At 44.0% G+C, this 24,042-nt stretch overlaps 1 protein-coding gene across 1 annotated transcript in view; it reads left to right on the forward strand.

Moving 5' to 3' along the window:
• Window positions 1-23,776, forward strand: part of LOC138650845 (indolethylamine N-methyltransferase-like) — a 63,064-nt gene extending 39,288 nt beyond the window's left edge. The window contains exons 2-5 of the mRNA XM_069740689.1: window positions 7,038-7,245; window positions 7,907-8,197; window position 8,386; window positions 22,109-23,776. Of these exons, the coding sequence (XP_069596790.1) occupies window positions 7,038-7,245; window positions 7,907-8,197; window position 8,386; window positions 22,109-22,243 (635 nt within the window). The 3' untranslated portion in view covers window positions 22,244-23,776. The remainder of the gene's footprint in view (window positions 1-7,037; window positions 7,246-7,906; window positions 8,198-8,385; window positions 8,387-22,108) is intronic.
• The last annotated feature ends 266 nt before the right edge of the window (window positions 23,777-24,042 follow it).

The raw sequence follows: 24,042 nt of genomic DNA on the forward strand, positions 1-24,042 counted from the left end.
ATAGTCGGGTTTCGCGAAACACGGCTCGACTCTAAAAAGGTCAAGGTCGCTCAACCCTACTGACTACTAGAGCATTGTGTAACTCCCTCCTCTGGACAGATGTCTTCCTCCTCCATTGACTCCTCCTCATCCTCCTCACAGTGTCCCCTGCCTAGGCCTTTGTGAGGAACCACATTGCTCAGACTGTCCAGAAGCAGATGTCATTTGTGACTCCTCATCCTCCACCTCTTCCACAACCTCCTCCCTTAGTGCTTGCAGTGTTTTATCAAGCAGGCAGATAAAGAGGAAAGTCATGCTGACTAGTGCATCATCTGCACTCACCAACCACGTGGAATCATTGAAGGCATGCAAAACGTGGCAGATGTCCTTCTTAGAGGCCCACTCAGTGGTGGTGAAGTGTGAACGGCGCAGTGCGACTTGTTTGCACCTGATGCAGCTGGTACTCCATTACTGCTGCCTGCTGCTCACACAACCGCTTCAACATATGTAACTTTGAATTCCACTTGGGGGGTAGGTCACATATGATGCAATGTTCTGGAAGGTGGAATCGGTGCTGCAGAGCTGCAATGCACGATCTTGCCATTCTGGAACACCGCAAGTGAGCGTACTCTAGGCGGACCTTGTGCAGCAGTGCATCAAGATCTGGATAGTCCCTCAAAAAACTCTGCACAACCAAGTTGAGCACAAGTGCCAGACATGGGATGTGAGTGAGGTTGCCTAGGCCCAGAGCTGCCACCAGATTTTGGCCATTGTCACTCACTACCATGCCTGGCTGGAGATTCGCTGGCACAAACCACACGTTGCTCTCCTGCATGATGGCATTCCAGAGCTCCTGCGCTGTATGGCTTCGATTCCCCAAAGAAATTAATTTCAGTATGGCCTGTTGACGTTTGGCCACGGCTGTGCTCATATCGGTCATAACAGGTATGCGTTCACGGGTCCATGTGGATAAATAATGTGCGGGTTCCTGCAGCGCTGATTCAGAGGAACTGGAGTATGAGGAGGAGTCGATGTGTACAGACTGGATTCCTGCAATCCTTAGAGTTGGCAGAACATGTACAGCGCCACTCTCAAGATCTGTACCCGGCTCCACAACATTTACCCAATGGGCAGTGAGGGAAAGGTATCGTCCCTGTCCATGGTTACTAGTCCACGCATCAGTGGTCAGGTGGACCTTGCTACTGACGGCGTTTAGTAGCGCATGTTTAATGTTTCCCTCCATATGCTTTTGCAGGGTAGGGACGGCTTGCCTGCTGAAATAAAAGCGGCTAGGCACATTGTATTGTAGGATTGTCAGTGCCATGAAGTTACGGAAGGTGTCAGTCTCCACCAGCCTGAATGAGAGCATTTCAAGGGACAGTAGTTTTGCAATGCCAGCATTCAGAGCCTGTGCTCGGGGGTGGTTTGCTGAGTATGGTCGCCTTTTCTCCCATGCCTGTGCTACCGATGGCTGTAGACTGGCCAGGAAGTGTGAGGATGACATGGAATGTGGTGCTGTGGGTGGAATTACACTGTGTCTCTGTACAACAGTGCCAGAGGTTCTTCCATGGCGATCCTGTGAGGAAGCCGAACCAGCTATGTGTGAGCTGGAGGAAGAGGCTACAACACGAGCTGAAGAGGTGGTAGGTGGCGCTGTAGGTTGGCCTAGGTCTTCAGTGTTTTTTTGTAACTCCACCATGTGCTTGGTCCGCACATGTTTCCACATATTTGTGGTATTGAGGTTGCTGACACTTGTTCCTCTTTTCACTTTCTGATTACACAGCTTGCATTTGACAAAGCAAATGTCATCGGCAACTGTGTCAAAAAAGGACCAGGCACTGCAAGTCTTGGGAGTGCCTATTTTGGGTTTTGGAAGAGGCATGCTCGTAATGGGTGCCAAAGTGGAGGCTACAGGCAACAGAGTCTGCCCCCTCCCTCTCCCTCCTTTTTTGGCCGTTCGGGGAATCTCTTCCTCAGAGCTGCTCCCACCACATTCCTGTACCTTTCGCCATGATGGGTCAAGGACCTCATCATCTACACTAACCAAAGAAAAAAATGGATACAAGAGCTCAAAGTAAAAAATATAACAACTTTATTAGAGACCAATCATAAACAACAATATATAAATAAACTATAAAAACCATACATATACGATGCAAAGGCTAAAAGCAGAGACGAGCCTAGTGCCACGCACAAAGACACAAGTATAAGTACAAATGTGATGACAAACAAATCAGACAATAGCTGTAAACTCATAGCGCCCCCCGAGGAAGCAACTTCTGCGAAACGCGCGTCGGGGCCTCCTCTTCCACGCATGATTGCAGCAGGTCGGTAAGGTATTCACTTTCCTTCAGCCTAGTCTTTCTTCTCCTTTCCTTGCTTGGGACTTCCCGGGTTCACATGCATTGCATGGTTTAGTGAGCCATTAGGAGGGACTGGACAGCTTTGCTATACTTTTGCTTTAGTAACAGCCGATACTTACCAGGTGGGGTTGATTCTATATGCACTATGCTCTTAATGTGACACCCTTATATTTGGCCATGTATTTATGTTACGTTCCTGCCGCCTGCCTAGTACTTTAGAACTATAGCTTGTATTGTGACCATATTACACTTACTATTTATAATACAATAAAAATAGAACATATTCTATCTATATATGGCCCTATGAGTTTACAGCTATTGTCTGATTTGTTTGTCATCACATTTGTACTTATACTTGTGTCTTTGTGCGTGGCACTAGGCTCGTCTCTGCTTTTAGCCTTTGCATCGTATATGTATGGTTTTTATAGTTTATTTATATATTGTTGTTTATGATTGGTCTCTAATAAAGTTGTTATATTTTTTACTTTGAGCTCTTGTATCCATTTTTTTCTTTGGTTATTGATATTATATGATGGTGGAGCATTTATATTGTTTGCCCTCTTTGAAGGTTTACTCATCATCTACACTACCCTCTTCCAACAACTGCTTCCTTGGGTAGTCTCGGCAGCACAGTACGCACCAGAAAGTGGCATCTGAGTCTCATCATCAGATGCGTACTGAGGTGTGCTGACCGTAGGTACTGGCCTACCCGCCTCTTCAGATTCAGAGAGACAAAGCAATTGCGCATCACTGCATACTCCCTTTTCTTCAATTTCTCGAATGCTGCTTGGCTAGGACAATGTAACAATATGAGGCACGCTGAGCGGACTACAACCAGATGTGGCTGCAGAACAGACTACAGCTGCACTCACACACAGAGACCTTGCAGACAGCCGTGAACAGCACTACAAGGCTGCAGAAAAGCTCCTCTATCTACTCCTATAGTGTTTGCATGCAAGCTAGCTGGATACGGATGGAAACACACTAATAGGAGAAATCAGGAAAAATGTGCAGGAGCACTAAGGCAAAAAAGGACAATGTAACAGTATGAGGCAGTTGCGCACGCTGAATGGACTACAACCAGATGTGGCTGCAGAACAGACTACAGCATGAGCTGCACGCACACACAGAGACCTTGCAGACAGCTGTGAACAGCGCTGCAAGGCAAAAAAAGCTTCCCACACAGCGGTTGCTAAAGCAGCCAGGGTAAAAAACAATGAAGCAAATAGCTATCTCAAACTGTCCCTCAGTCAGAACAGCAGCGTCCTGTACCTAACTGAATTCACAGAAGAGTGAACCCAAAATGGCAGCAGCAGCTTTTATAGTGCCAATCACAGCCATGCCATTAGTTACATGCCTTACATGCATAACAGGATGTGCCCACACTTCTTAGGATTCCTCATTGGCTTAATTAAATCAAACTGGCTCATTGCATTTTGGGAACGTCCGATTCCGGTACTCGATATTGCAAAAGTATCGGAACTCAGCATCGGAACTCCGATACGGCGAATATTGGCCGATACCCGATATTTGCAGTATCGGAATGCTCAGCACTAGTGACAACTCTTTTTTGTTTGCCTCTTGTACTCCTGCGTCAGATCATCTCTTACAATTGTCCAGAAGTAATCTGCAAGCATTGATGGATTCCATTTTCCTTGATAACTTTTCTCCATAGCTTGGTGAAATCTCACAATGTGCTCGTCGCTCAGCGCTCCGCAGTTTGGTGGAAAAAGTCTAGATGTGAATGTAAGAAATTAATCTTTAAGGACATGTTACAGCCAAGACCCTTATATCTTTTGAGTATATTTTCCAATAACTCTTCATAGTTATCTGATCTTGAGTTTCTCAATAAATTAGATACCACTAATGCTACCCATGCAGCCTTTTTCCAACAAACGGAGAAACTCCTCATTTTATGGTATGATAGAATTATAGAATCCTAGAATGTTAGAGTTGAAAGGGACCTCAAGGGTCATCGTGTCCAACCCCCTGCTCAATGCAGGATTCATACCATCTCAGAGAAATGCCTGTCCAGCCTGTGTTTTAAGACTTCCATTGAAGGAGAACTCACCACCTCTCGTGGCAGCCTGTTCCACTCATTGCTCACCCCCGCTGTCAAAACGTTTTTTCATATATTAATCTGTATATTCTACCTTTCAGTTCCATTCCATTGCTTCTCGTGTTTCCATGTGCAAATGAGAACAAGGATGATCCCTCTACACTGTGACAGCCCTTCATATATTTGTAGACAGCTATTAAGTCTCCTCTTAGCCTTCTTATTGCAAGCTAAACATTCCCAGATACTTTAACCGTTCCTCATAGTACATACTTTGTAGTCCGCTCACCATCCTGGTAGCTCTTCTCTAAACATGCTTCAGTTTTTCAATATCTTTTTAAAAATGTGGTGCCCAGAACTGGACAAAGTATTCCAGATGAGGTCTGACCAAGGAGAAGTAGAGGGGGATAATTACTTTAAGTGATCTAGTCTCTATGCATCTTTTAATACATCCTAGAACTGTGTTGCTTTTTTTTGCTGCTGCATCACCCAGGTTACTCATGTGCAGTCTGTGATCTATTAGTATACCAAACACTTTTCCATTCCATTGCTTCTCGTGTTTCCATGTGCAAATGAGAACAAGGATGATCCCTCTACACTGTGACAGCCCTTCATATATTTGTAGACAGCTATTAAGTCTCCTCTTAGCCTTCTTATTGCAAGCTAAACATTCCCAGATACTTTAACCGTTCCACATAGTACATACTTTGTAGTCCTCTCACCATCCTGGTAGCTCTTCTCTAAACATGCTTCAGTTTTTCAATATCTTTTTAAAAATGTGGTGCCCAGAACTGGACAAAGTATTCCAGATGAGGTCTGACCAAGGAGAAGTAGAGGGGGATAATTACTTTAAGTGATCTAGTCTCTATGCATCTTTTAATACATCCTAGAACTGTGTTGCTTTTTTTTGCTGCTGCATCACCCAGGTTACTCATGTGCAGTCTGTGATCTATTAGTATACCAAAGTCTGTTTCAAGTGATGTTGCTTAGTTCTATTCCTCCCATTCTACAGATGTAATTTTCCTTTTTCTTGGCCAGATGTAGAATATTGCATTTATCTCTGTTAAATGCAATTCTATTAGTTACTGCCCATTGTTCAAGCTTATATAGATTCTTATGAATCCTTTCTCTGATTTCTCTAGTGTTTGCTGTCCCTCCTAGCTTTGCATCTTCTGCAAATTTGATTCGTTTATCTTCAGTTTCCTTATCTAGATCATTTATAAAAATGTTGAACAACACTGGGGCCAGGACAGAGCCTTGTGGTGCCCCACTTGAAACACTTTTCCAATTGGATGTGCAACCATTTATACTCTTTGAGTATGATCACTGAGCCAGTTGTGAATCCACCTAATCATAGCTTTGTCAATCCCATACTTGTTTCATACCTGTTTCAGATGCTGCACATCTTGTATCTTCACAGCATAGACAATTGCCTTCAGATGACCCCAAAGATAAAAGTCTAAGGGGGTCAGATCGGGAGACCTTGGTAGCCCATGAAGACCAATCCACTTTCCATGAAACTGTTCATGTAGGAATGCTCGGACCTGACACCCATAATGTGGTGGTGCACCATCTTGCTGGAAAAACTCAGGGAACGTGTCATGAACAGTTTCCTGGAAAGTGGATTAGTCGTCGTGGGCCAGTTGAATGGACACCAAGGTCTCCTGATCTGACCCCCTTAGACTTTTATCTTTTGGGTCGTCTGAAGGCAATTGTCTATGCTGTGACGATACGAGATGTGCAGCATCTGAAACAACAGATACTGGAAGCCTGTGCTAGCATTTCTTTCGCGGTGTTGATATTAGTGTGTCAAGAGTGGGAGAAGAGGTTTGCATTGACAATCCAACTCAATGGACAGCACATTGAACACATTTTATAAATGGTCATAAACTTGTAAATAACCCATGAAAGAATAAAGTTATGTTAAAACCAAGCACACCGTTGTTTTTCTTGTGAAATTCTCAATAAATTTGATGCGTCACATGACCCTCTTCACATTGGAAGAAATAAAGCTGGATCCAAAATGGCTGATTTCAAAATGGCCACCATGGTCACCAATAATCTTGAAAAGTTTTCCCCCTCCCATATACTAATGTGCCACAAACAGGAAGTTGATATCACCAACCATTCCCATTTTATTTAGGTGCATTCATATAAATGGACCACCCTGTAGTATCATTTAAAAATACAACATATACTATAAAAATAAAGACCTAGTATGACTATTTTGATACACAATTAAAAAGCTATGGATTTTGGAAAGAACAAAAAAAGAAGAAGAAAATTTCCAGGTCATGAAGGGGTTAATTGCTGCATTTCTTTCAAATATTTATTAGCCCCACAAGAGGAATATAACATTCAATGATTCGATCCTTTATAACATATCAGAATTAGTGAATTGCATCTGTCTGTCTGAGATCATTATGCTTTCATACGTAGCCAAACTTGAGGCATTGTTATGACTCCAACTTCCAGTGCTGTCCATTTCTACCCCAATGAACCACATTGGAAAAATTAAGTTTAAATTTTCTTTCCAGTGTTAATTGATCTGTTAATGGTAAATGTAATCAAATAGACAATGGAGAATCCTGTTATTGGGATGTTTGAACCATAGAATGAACATTTTTTTATTTCTGCAGGTCATATTGAAGGAGACATCTTGATTGACGTCAGTCATGGCTCCATGGTTCACCATTTGTTTGCAGCCTGTGATTTTTTCAAACACATCATAGTGCTGAAGTTTAGAGACAGATGCATCATGGAGCTGAAGAGATGGGTGGATTCACAAACAGGAGCATTTGATTGGAGCCATATCACAAAAGTTCATGTAGAAATTAAAGAAAGCAGGTGAAGTATTTGTCAAAAATTAGGAGAAAACCAGTATCGTAATAATGGTTGCTTACAAACTAGAAATTTGAAAGCAAATTTCGGAGATACTGACCCAGTATATCTTCTACTTCTCATACATTGCTTTGGTTGAATCTTAAAATCCAAAATTAAGATTTCCATACAAAAGTTTACTTTTATCAACTCAAATCAACAATCTCAATAATGGTTTAATACCTAAATGTGTAATGTTCAAAGAGTGCAGAATGGTACATTTTGTTTGGCCTGTATGTCAGAGGTATAAATCTTGTATACTCCCTAATGTATACCTTCTAATTATGCCACTGTGGAAATAAAAAAAAATTATACTGTGCGGTATACAAGATTTGGCAATGAACCAATGTATTGGAAAGCTACAGTACTTTATAGAGTAAAAAATTGTGTACATGTAAATATTAGCCTGAAAGAGGGAAAATAAACACTTTTGTCTTAATATTGGCCCGTGGCTGCTTTAATGGGCAAACATTGAAAATAGCACATCAATTTGGGACGAATTCATGTCATTCCCTCTATTTTGAACGTCCAGTGCTCTTTCCCAAGCCCTGATGCCACTCTATTCAATATTGACTGGGAGACCAGAACTTTCTTCATTTTTCTAATTTTTCTAATTTTTTTCTTACAGTGAAAAGACACAGGAAAGAGAAAATAAAATGAGATCAGCCCTTCAACATGTTGTTAAATGTGACCTCAAAAAAGAAAATATGATGCATCCAATAGTGTTACCACTAGCAGATTGTGTCCTCACTGTCAGCCTTTTAGATTCTATTAGTAAAGATAAAGATGAATACATTAAATATATCAGGAAGTTCTCAGGTTTGCTGAAACCTGGAGGACACTTCATATTAATTGGATTTATAGAGGCTACATATGCAACAATTGGGAAAGACAAAATTCACCTTCTCAAATATGATGAGTAGAGTTGAGCGACCTTGACCTTTTTAGAGTCGAGCCGGGTTTCGCGAAACCCGACTATCTCAAAAGTCGGGTCGAGTGAAATCGCCCGATTATGACGTAAAGTCGGGATCGACCGAAACACGAAACCCAATGCAAGTCAATGGGGCAGCATAGTCGGCAGTGAGTGGTGGCCAGGAAAACACCTAGAGTGCCCATTTTAATGTCAAAACCATCCATTCTTCTTAATGAAGCTTGTCAAGCGTAATTTACCTTATAATAATTGGAAGGCATTTGAAATTGGGGGTCATTTGGCTAAAGTTGTGGTGGGTAGGGCTGGTTCAAGTAATTAGTGGGCCCAGGAAATCTGGACCACGTCACGGCAGTGGAGCAGGGAGAGGTATGTATTTCAACTTTGCAAGTGCTGTGAACCTGAGCAAGCAGGGGGGGCCCACTCGTTGGCATTGGCACTGGCACAGGGCCCCTCAAAGTACAGCGGTGTGTTTGCACGGCGGGGGCGCCTCCCACCGGCAGCAACACTTTTGCGTACCATGAGAGGCCCTGTGCCAGTGACGTCGCCAACTAGTATTCCTCCCCCCACCTGATGAAGGAACCTGCACTTTCATCTGCACCTTCCTGTTTGTCCCCGTGTAAGGTGGTATGGTATGCGGGAAGGGGGACCTGACTTTCAGCAGGGTCACAATCTTTCAGTGTAGCGTGCACGGGAAATGTTGCGTTATGGGTCAATGTACCAGCAGACTCATCTATCACTGGCTGGGCAATGGGCAGGATGAGGAGGAAACACAGATATAGGCCCAAAGAATAAAGTGGGCTAAATGCAGTTCAAAATTGGTAACACAGGACTAATCAGGGGGCATTGCAGTGGAGGACAACTGGAATGAGAGGCTGACACAGAGAGTAGGCCCAAATCAGTAAGTAGTCGAAATGCAGTTCAAAATTGGCAACCGTAGTAAACAGGCGGCACAGCTTTGTTCAGTGGAGGAGAACAGCAAGGAGTGGCAGACACCGATAGTAGGCCCCAACCCAACTAGTAGGCCAAATGCAGTCTAACATTAACAACTACTTAACGAGCGCCTGAAAACGGAATTTCAGGACAGGAAACCAGGAGAACAGCAAGGAGCGGCAGACACCGATAGTAGGCCCCAAACCAACTAGTACGCCAAATGCAGTTGTTCCGTTTAACCACAATTTAATGAGAGCCTGAAGATAGAAGTTCAGGAAAGGCAACCTGGAGAACACCTTGGAGTGGAACACACCATCTCTCTACACCCCATACCCAATTTGTAGGTCTAATGCAGCGTAGTTTCCAACAACTACTAAACGAGAGCATGATGATCGAAGCATTGGCGAGGAAACCTGGGGAACACCTTGGAGTGGAACACACCATCTCTCTACAGTCGAACACACCATCTCTCTACACCCCATACCCAATTTGTAGGCCTAATGCAGCGTAGTTTCCAACAACTACTAAACGAGAGCCGGAAGATCGAAGCAATGGAGAGGAAACCTGGGGAACACCTTGGAGTGTAACACACCATCTCCTTACACCCCATACCCAATTTGTAGGCCTAATGCAGCGTAGTTTCCAACAACTACTAAACGAGAGCCGGAAGATCGAAGCAATGGAGAGGAAACCTGTGGAACACCTTGGAGTGTAACACACCATCTCTCTACACCCCATACCCAATTTGTAGGCCTAATGCATCGTAGTTTCCAACAACTACTAAACGAGAGCTGGAAGATCGAAGCTCAGGAAAGGCAACCTGGAGAATACCTTGGAGTGGAACACACCATCTCTCTACACCCCATACCCAATTTGTAGGCCCAATGCAGCGTAGTTTCCAACAACTACTAAACGAGAGCCGGAAGATCGAAGCAATGGAGAGGAAACCTGGGGAACACCTTGGAGTGTAACACACCATCTCTCTAAACCCCATACCCAATTTGTAGGCCTAATGCAGCGTAGTTTCCAACAACTACTAAACGAGAGCCGGAAGATCGAAGCAATGGAGAGGAAACCTGGGGAACACCTTGGAGTGTAACACACCATCTCTCTACACCCCATACCCAATTTGTAGGCCTAATGCAGCGTAGTTTCCAACAACTACTAAACGAGAGCCGGAAGATCGAAGCAATGGAGAGGAAACCTGGGGAACACCTTGGAGTGGAACACACCATCTCTCTACAGTGGAACACACCATCTCTCTACACCCCATACCCAATTTGTAGGCCTAATGCAGCGTAGTTTCCAACAACTATTAAACGAGAGCCGGAAGATCGAAGCTCAGGAAAGGCAACCTGGGGAACACCTTGGAGTGGAACACACCATCTCTCTACACCCCATACCCAATTTGTAGGCCCAATGCAGCGTAGTTTCCAACAACTACTAAACGAGAGCCGGAAGATCGAAGCTCAGGAAAGGCAACCTGGGGAACACCTTGGAGTGTAACAAACCCTCTCTCTACACCACGGAAGGGCTGATTCTTAGGAAGGAAGGCTGTCGGAAAGAAGCAGGGCGCGTCCGAGGGTGATTATATTCTTATTAGGTATATACTCACCCTCGGACGCGCCCTGCTTCTTTATTTGTAAGAATGTTTATTTGCAATGTGGTTTTGACTTACTCTATTTTTTTGGTAAATAATGATTTTATTATTTTCATTGTTTTGCATCTTCTTGGCAATAATATAAAGAAGACGCGACAGGACAACACTCGGTGGATGCCATATCTGTGTTTAAAATTGAAAAAACCTTTCAGTTAACTACTTGCAGGAGAAAGTTATTGTAGCTGGTGGCCATTTTTAGTACTGTACCAGATTTTTGTTGTATGTGTTTGTTTTTAATGTTCAAATGTCTGCATTTGATATCTCTCCAGTATTTTCTTTTTTATAAGCAAAATACTTATTTTTATATTTTCTGATGTTGGTTCCAGGGGTACACGGGCAGCAGTGGTGTGGTCAGTGGAGGCCTAGTGGAAGGAGTGACCGCAGACAGGCATCGAAGGCCTAAAATAATAACACATGGCTGTAGGCAATTTTAAATTGGTTACAGGGGTACACGGGCAGCAGTGGTGTGGTCAGTGGAGGCCTAGTGGAAGGAGTGACCGCAGACAGGCATCGAAGGCCTAAAATAATAACACATGGCTGTAGGCAATTTTAAATTGGTTACAGGGGTACACGGGCAGCAGTGGTGTGGTCAGTGGAGGCCTAGTGGAAGGAGTGACCGCAGACAGGCATCGAAGGCCTAAAATAATAACACATGGCTGTAGGCAATTTTAAATTGGTTCCAGGGGTACACGGGCAGCAGTGGTGTGGTCAGTGGAGGCCTAGTGGAAGGAGTGACCGCAGACAGGCATCGAAGGCCTAAAATAATAACACATGGCTGTAGGCAATTTTAAATTGGTTCCAGGGGTACACAGGCAGCAGTGGTGTGGTCAGTGGAGGCCTAGTGGAAGGAGTGACCGCAGACAGGCATCGAAGGCCTAAAATAATAACACATGGCTGTAGGCAATTTTAAATTGGTTCCAGGGGTACACGGGCAGCAGTGGTGTGGTCAGTGGAGGCCTAGTGGAAGGAGTCACCGCAGACAGGCATCGAAGGCCTAAAATAATAACACATGGCTGTAGGCAATTTTAAATTGGTTACAGGGGTACACGGGCAGCAGTGGTGTGGTCAGTGGAGGCCTAGTGGAAGGAGTGACCGCAGACAGGCATCGAAGGCCTAAAATAATAACACATGGCTGTAGGCAATTTTAAATTGGTTCCAGGGGTACACGGGCAGCAGTGGTGTGGTCAGTGGAGGCCTAGTGGAAGGAGTCACCGCAGACAGGCATCGAAGGCCTAAAATAATAACACATGGCTGTAGGCAATTTTAAATTGGTTACAGGGGTACACGGGCAGCAGTGGTGTGGTCAGTGGAGGCCTAGTGGAAGGAGTGACCGCAGACAGGCATCGAAGGCCTAAAATAATAACACATGGCTGTAGGCAATTTTAAATTGGTTCCAGGGGTACACGGGCAGCAGTGGTGTGGTCAGTGGAGGCCTAGTGGAAGGAGTGACCGCAGACAGGGATCGAAGGCCTAAAATAATAACACATGGCTGTAGGCAATTTTAAATTGGTTCCAGGGGTACACGGGCAGCAGTGGTGTGGCCAGTGGAGGCCTAGTGGAAGGAGTGACCGCAGACAGGCATCGAAGGCCTAAAATAATAACACATGGCTGTAGGCAATTTTAAATTGGTTCCAGGGGTACACGGGCAGCAGTGGTGTGGTCAGTGGAGGCCTAGTGGAAGGAGTGACCGCAGACAGGCATCGAAGGCCTAAAATAATAACACATGGCTGTAGGCAATTTTAAATTGGTTCCAGGGGTACACGGGCAGCAGTGGTGTGGTCAGTGGAGGCCTAGTGGAAGGAGTCACCGCAGACAGGCATCGAAGGCCTAAAATAATAACACATGGCTGTAGGCAATTTAAATTGGTTACAGGGGTACACGGGCAGCAGTGGTGTGGTCAGTGGAGGCCTAGTGGAAGGAGTCACCGCAGACAGGCATCGAAGGCCTAAAATAATAACACATGGCTGTAGGCAATTTTAAATTGGTTACAGGGGTACACGGGCAGCAGTGGTGTGGTCAGTGGAGGCCTAGTGGAAGGAGTGACCACAGACAGGCATCGAAGGCCTAACATAACAAAAATGTCAATACAATGGTATTGTCAGTGGCAGGCATTGAAGGATGTGAGCGCATAGACTAAACATTGGTGGAGCTGTGAGATAATTTTGCAAGTGGTAGAGCACTGTTTGAGCTGGGGTGGGGGGAAACTGTCTTGTGGCCGGCGGTACAGGCCCAGGGCCCCTCATATTACAACGGTGTGTCTGACGTTGGGTGCGCACCACCACCGCCAGAGACACTTTATTGTACTAGGAGGGACCCAGTGGCAGTGCCGTCGACCAAAAGCGGGCTCACCCACCTCTTCAGACAAACTGCACTCTCACGGGTGCTGTCGCCAAGTGTCGATACCACGGCCCCGTGTGGGGAGTTTGGCCATTTAGTGAGGTGTAAACATGTCGTATGCTGGACAATCAGGTGCAGAAAATTACGAGATTGGAAAAGGCATTCAGAATAGTCCACAGGCAAGACCTTTTCATAGGAAAGCTAGGTGTCAGCCGGGCAAGGTGGGGCAAAAGATTTCGAAATCCAGTTGTGGTTCATTTTAATGAAGGTTAGATCATCTACATTTTGGGTAGCCAGACGAGTCCTTTTTTCTGTTAGTATTGAACCTGCAGCACTGAATACTCTTTCTGATAGGACACTAGCTGCCGGGCAAGCAAGCTCCTGCAATGCATATTCTGCCAATTCTGGCCAGGTGTCTAATTTTGATGCCCAGTAATCAAATGGGAATGACGGTTGAGGGAGAACATCGATAAGGGATGAAAAATAGTTTGTAACCATACTGGACAAATGTTGTCTCCTGTCACTTTGAATTGATGCTGCAGTACCTGTCCTGTCTGCGGTCATAGCAAAATCACTCCACAACCTGGTCAGAAAACCCCTCTGGCCAACGCCACTTCTGATTTCTGCCCCTCTAACTCCTCTGGTCTGCTGGCCCCTGCAGCTCGTGTGAGAACGATCACGGGCGCTGTGTGCAGGGAATGCCAGAAGCAAACGGTCAACAAGAGTTGATTGTTTGGTTGCTAATATTAGTTCCAAGTTCTCATGTGGCATTATATTTTGCAATTTGCCTTTATAGCGAGGATCAAGGAGGCAGGCCAACCAGTAATCGTCATCATTCAGCATTTTAGTTATGCGTGTGTCCCTTTTGAGGATACGTAAGGCATAATCCGCCATGTGGGCCAAAGTTCCAGTTCTCAAATCTGCGGTTGTGCTTGGTTGAGGGGCAGTTTCAGGCAAATCCACGTCACTTGTGTCCCTCAAAAAACCAGAACCCGGCCTTGCCGCGCCACCAATTTCCAGTGGCCCCGGAAAAGCTTCCTCATTAAAAATATAATCATCCCCATCATCCTCCTCGTCCTCCTCCTCCTCTTCGCCCGCTACCTCGTCCTGTACACTGCCCTGGCCAGACAATGGCTGACTGTCATCAAGGCTTTCCTCTTCCTCAGCTGCAGACGCCTGATCCTTTATGTGCGTCAAACTTTGCATCAGCAGACGCATTAGGGGGATGCTCATGCTTATTGTGGCGTTGTCTGCACTAACCAGCCGTGTACATTCCTCAAAACACTGAAGGACTTGACACATGTCTTGAATCTTCGACCACTGCACACCTGACAACTCCATGTCTGCCATCCTACTGCCTGCCCGTGTATGTGTATCCTCCCACAAAAACATAACAGCCCGCCTCTGTTCACACAGTCTCTGAAGCATGTGCAGTGTTGAGTTCCACCTTGTTGCAACGTCTATGATTAGGCGATGCTGGGGAAGGTTCAAAGAACGCTGATAGGTCTGCATACGGCTGGAGTGTACGGGCGAACGGCGGATATGTGAGCAAAGTCCACGCACTTTGAGGAGCAGGTCGGATAACCCCGGATAACTTTTCAGGAAGCACTGCACCACCAGGTTTAAGGTGTGAGCCAGGCAAGGAATGTGTTTCAGTTGGGAAAGGGAGATGGCAGCCATGAAATTCCTTCCGTTATCACTCACTACCTTGCCTGCCTCAAGATCTACAGTGCCCAGCCACGACTGCGTTTCTTTCTGCAAGAACTCGGACAGAACTTCCGCGGTGTGTCTGTTGTCGCCCAAACACTTCATAGCCAATACAGCCTGCTGACGTTTGCCAGTAGCTGCCCCATAATGGGAGACCTGGTGTGCAACAGTGGCAGCTGCGGATGGAGTGGTTGTGCGACTGCGGTCTGTGGACGAGCTCTCGCTTCTGCAGGAGGACGAAGAGGAGGAGGAGGGGGTGCGAACGGCTACAGCCAATTGTTTCCTAGACCGTGGGCTAGGCAGAACTGTCCCAAACTTGCTGTCCCCTGTGGACCCTGCATCCACCACATTTACCCAGTGTGCCGTGATGGACACGTAACGTCCCTGGCCATGCCTACTGGTCCATGCATCTGTTGTCAGGTGCACCTTTGTGCTCACAGATTGCCTGAGTGCATGGACGATGCGCTCTTTAACATGCTGGTGGAGGGCTGGGATGGCTTTTCTGGAAAAAAAGTGTCGACTGGGTAGCTCGTAGCGTGGTACAGCGTAGTCCATCAGGGCTTTGAAAGCTTCGCTTTCAACTAACCAGTAGGGCATCATCTCTAACGAGATTAGTCTAGCTATGTGTGCGTTCAAACCCTGTGTACGCGGATGCGAGGCTAAGTACTTCCTTTTTCTAACCATAGTCTCATGTAGGGTGAGCTGGACTGGAGAGCTGGAGATCGTGGAACTAGCGGGGATGCCGGTGGACATGGCAGACTGAGAGACGGTGGGAGATGGTATTGTTGCCACCGGTGCCCTAGATGCAGTGTTTCCTACTACGAAACTGGTGATTCCCTGACCCTGACGGCTTTGGCCTGGCAAAGAAACCTGCACAGATACTGCAGGTGGTGCGGAAAATGGTGGCCCTACACTGCCGGAAGGGATGTTGTGTTGCTGACTAGCTTCATTGGCCGAGGGTGCTACAACCTTAAGGGACGTTTGGTAGTTAGTCCAGGCTTGCAAATGCATGGTGGTTAAATGTCTATGCATGCAACTTGTATTGAGACTTTTCAGATTCTGTCCTCTGCTTAAGGTAGTTGAACATTTTTGACAGATGACTTTGCGCTGATTAATTGGATGTTGTTTAAAAAAAATGCCAGACTGCACTCTTTCTAGCATCGGATACCTTTTCAGGCATTGCAGACTGAGCTTTAACCGGATGGCCACGCTGTCCTCCAACAGGTTTTAGCTTTGCCACGCGTTTTGGGCAAGATACGGGCCCGGCAGATGGAACCTGTTGCGATGTTGATGCCTGCTGCGGCCCCTCCTCCTCCGCTTCAGAACTGCTGCCGCCTGCACCCTGTTCCCCCAATGGCTGCCAATCGGGGTCAAGAACTGGGTCATCTATTACCTCTTCTTGTAGCTCGTGTGCAACTTCGTCTGTGTCACCGTGTCGGTCGGTGGTATAGCGTTCGTGATGGGGCAACATAGTCTCATCAGGGTCTGATTGTGGATCAGCACCCTGCGAGGGCAATGTTGTGGTCTGAGTCAAAGGACCAGCATAGTAGTCTGGCTGTGGCTGTGCATCAGTGCACTCCATGTCAGATTCAACTTGTAATGGGCATGGACTGTTAACTGCTTCACTTTCTAAGCCAGGGACGGTATGTGTAAAGAGCTCCATGGAGTAACCCGTTGTGTCGCCTGCTGCATTCTTCTCTGTTGTTGTTTTTGCTGAAGAGGACAAGGAAGCGACTTGTCCCTGACCGTGAACATCCACTAACGACGCGCTGCTTTGACATTTACCAGTTTCACGAGAGGAGGCAAAAGAGCTAGGGGCTGAGTCAGCAAGATAAGCCAAAACTTGCTCTTGCTGCTCCGGCTTTAAAAGCGGTTTTCCTACTCCCAGAAAAGGGAGCGTTCGAGGCCTTGTGTAGCCAGACGACGAACCTGGCTCCACAGCTCCAGACTTAGGTGCAATATTTTTTTTCCCACGACCAGCTGATGCTCCACCACTACCACTACCCTCATTACCAGCTGACAATGAACGCCCCCGGCCACGACCTCTTCCACCATACTTTCTCATTGTTTTAAAAATGTAAACAAACTAACGGTATTTGTTGCTGTCACACAAATTACACGGTGAGCTATAACTTCAGTATGATTTAGCTACCTCTTTACAGGTGAGTGAGACCACAACGAAAATCAGGCACAATGTTACACACTCTGTTGTTGGTGGCAACAAATGAGAGAGATGCCACACACGCAGGACTGTCACTGAAGCACAAATGTAAATATTAATCTCCCACTGATTTGATTTTTTTCTTTTTTTTCAGGGAGACTTTAGGAAAAAAAAAATAGAATAAAATGATTTTTTCAGGAAGAATTTAGAAACCAAAGAAAATAAAATGATTTTTTCAGGGAGAATTTAGAAAACAAATAAAACAAAAAAAGGCTTTCTATGGCCCACTGAGTGAGAGATGACGCACACAGGAGTCAGGAGTGGCACACAAGCCCAGAGGCCAATATTTATCTCCCACTGATTGATGTAGTGATTTTTTCAGGTAGATTTTGGAACCCAAATCAAGCTAAAAAAATAATAGGCTTTTTATGGCCCACAATTGGAGAGAGAGAGAGAGATGGCACACCCAGGAGTCAAGACTGGCACACAAGCAGAAAGGGCAATATTAATCTCCCACTGATTTGTTTTTTTTTTTTTTTTTCAGGGAGACTTTAGGAAAAAAAAAATAGAATAAAATGATTTTTTCAGGAAGAATTTAGAAACCAAATAAAATAAAATGATTTTTTCAGGGATAATTTAGAAAACAAATAAAACAAAAAAAGGCTTTCTATGGCCCACTGAGTGAGAGATGACGCACACAGGAGTCAGGAGTGGCACACAAGCCCAGAGGCCAATATTTATCTCCCACTGATTGATGTAGTGATTTTTTCAGGTAGATTTTGGAACCCAAATCAAGCTAAAAAAATATAATAGGCTTTCTATGGCCCACAATTGGAGAGAGAGAGAGAGATGGCACACCCAGGAGTCAAGACTGGCACACAAGCAGAAAGGGCAATATTAATCTCCCACTGATTTGTTGTTGTTTTTTTTTTTCAGGGAGACTTTAGGAAAAAAAAAATAGAATAAAATGATTTTTTCAGGAAGAATTTAGAAACCAAATAAAATAAAATGATTTTTTTCAGGGAGAATTTAGAAAACAAATAAAACAAGAAAAGGCTTTCTATGGCCCACTGAGTGAGAGATGACGCACACAGGAGTCAGGAGTGGCACACAAGCCCAGAGGCCAATATTTATCTCCCACTGATTGATGTAGTGATTTTTTCAGGTAGATTTTGGAACCCAAATCAAGCTAAAAAAAATAATAGGCTTTCTATGGCCCACAATTGGAGAGAGAGAGAGAGATGGCACACCCAGGAGTCAAGACTGGCACACAAGCAGAAAGGGCAATATTAATCTCCCACTGATTTGTTTTTTTTTTTTTTTTTTCAGGGAGACTTTAGGAAAAAAAAAATAGAATAAAATGATTTTTTCAGGAAGAATTTAGAAACCAAATAAAATAAAATGATTTTTTCAGGGAGAATTTAGAAAACAAATAAAACCAAAAAAGGCTTTCTATGGCCCACTGAGTGAGAGATGACGCACACAGAAGTCAGGAGTGGCACACAAGCCCAGAGGCCAATATTTATCTCCCACTGATTGATGTAGTGATTTTTTCAGGTAGATTTTGGAACCCAAATCAAGCTAAAAAAATAATAGGCTTTCTATGGCCCACAATTGGAGAGAGAGAGAGAGAGATGGCACACCCAGGAGTCAAGACTGGCACACAAGCAGAAAGGGCAATATTAATCTCCCACTGATTTGTTTTTTTTTGTTTTTTCAGGGAGACTTTAGGAAAAAAAAATAGAATAAAATGATTTTTTCAGGAAGAATTTAGAAACCAAATAAAATAAAATGATTTTTTCAGGGAGAATTTAGAAAACAAATAAAACAAAAAAAGGCTTTCTATGGCCCACTGAGTGAGAGATGACGCACACAGGAGTCAGGAGTGGCACACAAGCCCAGAGGCCAATATTTATCTCCCACTGATTGATGTAGTGATTTTTTCAGGTAGATTTTGGAACCCAAATCAAGCTAAAAAAAATAATAGGCTTTCTATGGCCCACAATTGGAGAGAGAGAGAGAGAGATGGCACACCCAGGAGTCAAGACTGGCACACAAGCAGAAAGGGCAATATTAATCTCCCACTGATTTGTTTTTTTTGTTTTTTTTTCAGGGAGACTTTAGGAAAAAAAAAATAGAATAAAATGATTTTTTCAGGAAGAATTTAGAAACCAAATAAAATAAAATGATTTTTTCAGGGAGAATTTAGAAAACAAATAAAACAAAAAAAGGCTTTCTATGGCCCACTGAGTGAGAGATGACGCACACAGGAGTCAGGAGTGGCACATAAGCCCAGAGGCCAATATTTATCTCCCACTGATTGATGTAGTGATTTTTTCAGGTAGATTTTGGAACCCAAATCAAGCTAAAAAAATAATAGGCTTTCTATGGCCCACAATTGGAGAGAGAGAGAGAGATGGCACACCCAGGAGTCAAGACTGGCACACAAGCAGAAAGGGCAATATTAATCTCCCACTGATTTGTTTTTTTTTTTTTTTTTTTCAGGGAGACTTTAGGAAAAAAAAATAGAATAAAATGATTTTTTCAGGAAGAATTTAGAAACCAAAGAAAATAAAATGATTTTTTCAGGGAGAATTTAGAAAACAAATAAAACAAAAAAAGGCTTTCTATGGCCCACTGAGTGAGAGATGACGCACACAGGAGTCAGGAGTGGCACACAAGCCCAGAGGCCAATATTTATCTCCCACTGATTGATGTAGTGATTTTTTCAGGTAGATTTTGGAACCCAAATCAAGCTAAAAAAATAATAGGCTTTCTATGGCCCACAATTGGAGAGAGAGAGAGAGATGGCACACCCAGGAGTCAAGACTGGCACACAAGCACAAAGGGCAATATTAATTTCCCACTGATTTGTTTTTTTTTTTTGTTTTTCAGGGAGACTTTAGGAAAAAAAAATAGAATAAAATGATTTTTTCAGGAAGAATTTAGAAACCAAATAAAATAAAATGATTTTTTCAGGGAGAATTTAGAGAACAAATAAAACAAAAAAAGGCTTTCTATGGCCCACTGAGTGAGAGATGACGCACACAGGAGTCAGGAGTGGCACAAAAGCCCAGAGGCCAATATTTATCTCCCACTGATTGATGTAGTGATTTTTTCAGGTAGATTTTGGAACCCAAATCAAGCTAAAAAAGTAATAGGCTTTCTATGGCCCACAATTGGAGAGAGAGAGAGAGATGGCACACCCAGGAGTCAAGACTGGCACACAAGCAGAAAGGGCAATATTAATCTCCCACTGATTTGTTTGTTTTTTTTTTTTCAGGGAGACTTTAGGAAAAAAAAAATAGAATAAAATGATTTTTTCAGGAAGAATTTAGAAACCAAATAAAATAAAATGATTTTTTCAGGGAGAATTTAGAAAACAAATAAAACAAAAAAAGGCTTTCTGTGGCCCACTGAGTGAGAGATGACGCACACAGGAGTCAGGAGTGGCACACAAGCCCAGAGGCCAATATTTATCTCCCACTTTTTTTTTTTGTTCCAGGGAAAATTTATAAACCCAATAAAAAAATAATAAATAGGCTTTCTATGGCCCACTATCTGAGAGACAGAGAGAGATGGCACGCTTAGGACTGGCACACAAGCCCAAAGGCCAATATTAATCTCCCTTTTTTTTTTAAGGGAGAATTTATAAAACCAAAAAAAAATAAATAAATAGGCTTTCTATGGCCCACTATTTGTGAGAGAGATGGCACGCTCAGGACTGGCACACAAGCCCAGAGGCCAATATTAATCTCCCACTTTTTTTTTTTTTTCCAGGGAAAATTTATAAACCCAATAAAAAAAAAAATAAATAAATAGGCTTTCTATGGCCCACTATCTGAGAGAGAGAGATGGCACGCTTAGGACTGGCACGCAAGCCCAAAGGCCAATATTAATCTCCCACTGATTGATTTATTGATTTTTTCAGGTAGAATTTAGAACCCAAATAAAGCAAAAAAAAAAAAAAAATGGGCTTTCTATGGCCCACTGAGTGAGTGATGATGCACACAGGAGTCAGGAGTGGCACACAAGCCCTGAGGCCAATATTTTTCTCCCACTGATTGATGTAGTGATTTTTTCAGGTAGATTTTAGAACCAAAATCAAGCAAAAAAATAAATAGGCTTTCTATGGCCCACTGATTGAGTGATGATGCACACAGGAGTCAAGAGTGGCACACAAGCCCTGAGGCCAATATTTTTCTCCCACTGATTGATGTAGTGATTTTTTCAGGTAGATTTTATAACCCAAATCAAGCAAAAAAATAAATAGGCTTTCTATGGCCCACTGAGTGAGAGATGACACAGACAGGGATGGCACTCTAGCAGAAATGTCAATCTTAATCTCCCACAAAAAAAAAACAAAAAAACAGGGAGTATCCTTCAATTACTATCTCCCTGCAGTAATCTCAGCCAGGTATGGCAGGCAGCAATAAGGAGTGGACTGATGCACAAATTAAATAAAAAGTGTGTACAAACCAAAAAGATAGCTGTGCAGAAAGGAAGGAACAAGAGGATTTGTGCTTTGAAAAAAGCAGTTGGTTTGCACAGCGGCGTACACACAGCAATGCAGCTATCAGGGAGCCTTCTAGGGCAGCCCAATGAGCTACAGCGCTGAGGGGGAAAAAAAAAAATGTAGCTTCCACTGTCCCTGCACACCGAAGGTGGTGTTGGACAGTGGAAATCGCTACAGCACAAGCGGTTTGGTGGTTAATGGACCCTGCCTAACGCTATCCCTGCTTCTGACGAAGCGGCAGCAACCTCTCCCTAAGCTCAGATCAGCAGCAGTAACATGGCGGTCGGTGGGAACTCCCCTTTATAGCCCCTGTGACGCCGCAGACAGCAAGCCAATCACTGCAATGCCCTTCTCTAAGATGGTGGGGACCAGGACCTATGTATTCACGCTGCCCACACTCTGCGTTTACCTTCATTGGCTGAGAAATGGCGCTTTTCGCGTCATTGAAACGCGACTTTGGCGCGAAAGTCGTGTACCGCATGGCCGACCCCGCACAGGGGTCGGATCGGGTTTCATGAAACCCGACTTTGCCAAAAGTCGGCGACTTTTGAAAATGAACGACCCGTTTCGCTCAACCCTAATGATGAGGATTTCGTCAGGAAAACTCTAGTTGATGCAGGCTTTTCAATTGATAACTGTAAAATTAAGACAAGAACGGCAGTGAGTGACCTTATTGACTATAAGGCCATGATATTCATTGCAGCTCGCAAGGATAAGGTGTAAGTGAAAATCTAAAAGGAGATTTTGCATTCAAGTGTAATTTGTAAATGTATTATGAATTATGATGATTTCTGTAATTTGTGTTTAGTGCATGGTACTAGTATATAATAGTAAAATAGTTGTTTTCAAAAATATGAAAATATGAAATATGTTGTGCATCATAGATTACAGAATAAAGCAAAGCCAGGAAAAAAATCAGGAGTAGGGTCATCCAGTCATCCATAGACTCTAGAAGGCAACACCTGGCAGGCCTCATTCAAATATTGAAAATTTAAAACACTTTATCTGCTGCTGTCATCTGGTGGTGCTGAAAAGTCCTGTCTAATCCAGGCTTTGTTCATTGTTATCAGATTGTGCCTGTCATCACTTTATGTTGACAGGAAAAAATGTCTGTTTGTTATGACCAGCAGCAGTGACACTAAACAACTGTTCAGACAAAACGCTAGTGGCAGAGCAGCGCACTTCCAAAGCTTAAAGGGACAGCTCATGCCAGGTGTCCAGTTTTGAGATCGAATAGCTGAAAGTTGAAGAGGAATTAGGGAGTACGCTGGTTTTGTAGGCCAGGTATTTTTGGCCATCTTAAAAAACTTTTCCCTTCTTGTCAAAAATATCCAGTCACCAGGGACTGGATGCTGGGAGGGTGTCATGAAATTGACCCAGGTCTTTGACAGTATACCACGGTCTCTGCTGTACCTGGTGTGTCTCCGTCGCCTCTCCTTCTTGGTTGGACAAAGAAGCTTGCCCCTTGCTACTAAGTGTTGTCTGATGGGAATTTATTCAACATATTTTCCACAATGGTCTTCTGGTATTTCTCCATTTTAGTAGACCTCTCTGCCTTATGAAGGAGAGCTGCAAGGTTCTCCTTATAGCCTGGGTCTAGAATGGTGAACAACCTTGGCCAAGATTAATGTACGGCCTGGGTAAGGGGAAAGGTGGCAGTACATAAAGTTTGCCATATGTGCCAAGGTCGCAAAATTCAATATTTCCTTTTCTTCACCATGACGACCCTCCATCTCTTCCTCTTCATTCCCCTCCTCAGCCTATCCACGTAGGAGAGATGGGATACAGCTTGTGTGAGTACTAGCATCTGTTGAGATAATACATCAGAGAGGGAGGATGAGAAATAGCAGGAGGGGATACAGGAAATTGTGTAGGAGGTGGAGTAAACGCTAATAGAAGTAGAGCTAGTATTCCTCGGTGTCAGTAGCACAGAGCGGCCTATCACGTTCACTAATCAAAGTTATGTTATGTTTGTGTGTGTGTAGCCCATTCACTATCCCCATCTATTCCCCAACCCCTGAAGATGGCTGGACCATGATTGTAAATACATCATTGTAAATACACACCTGTACTTTGCATCTCCCCCATCTCATTGTAGATTGTAAGCTCTCACGAGCAGGGTCGTCTTATTTTGCTTTAATTATTGTATTGTTAACGTTGTTACTTATGACTTTTGTGTTTGAAACTGTTAAACTGTAAAGCGCTGCGGAAAATGTTGGCGCTATATAAATAAAGATTATTATTATATTATTATTATGTACCGTGTCAGGGTAAGATTTGGACCTGTCTTCCTCAAGGTTCAGCCAGTGTCAGGGAAATGTAGCGTCCGATGCCATAAGCGCTTGTCCATGTATCGGTTGTTAAGTGGACAATCACAGTAACTGCGTTGGTTAGGGAATGGGTGACATTCCTGGACATATGCTAGTACAAGGCGGGAACGCCACACTGGGAGAAATTGTGGCAGCTGGGGAGCAAGTACCAAGGGACAGCTGCCACCATGATTCGGTGAAAATCTTCAGTGT

The sequence above is a fragment of the Ranitomeya imitator genome, chromosome 10, assembly GCF_032444005.1.
Source record: "Ranitomeya imitator isolate aRanImi1 chromosome 10, aRanImi1.pri, whole genome shotgun sequence".
NCBI classification, from domain to species: Eukaryota; Metazoa; Chordata; class Amphibia; order Anura; family Dendrobatidae; genus Ranitomeya; species Ranitomeya imitator.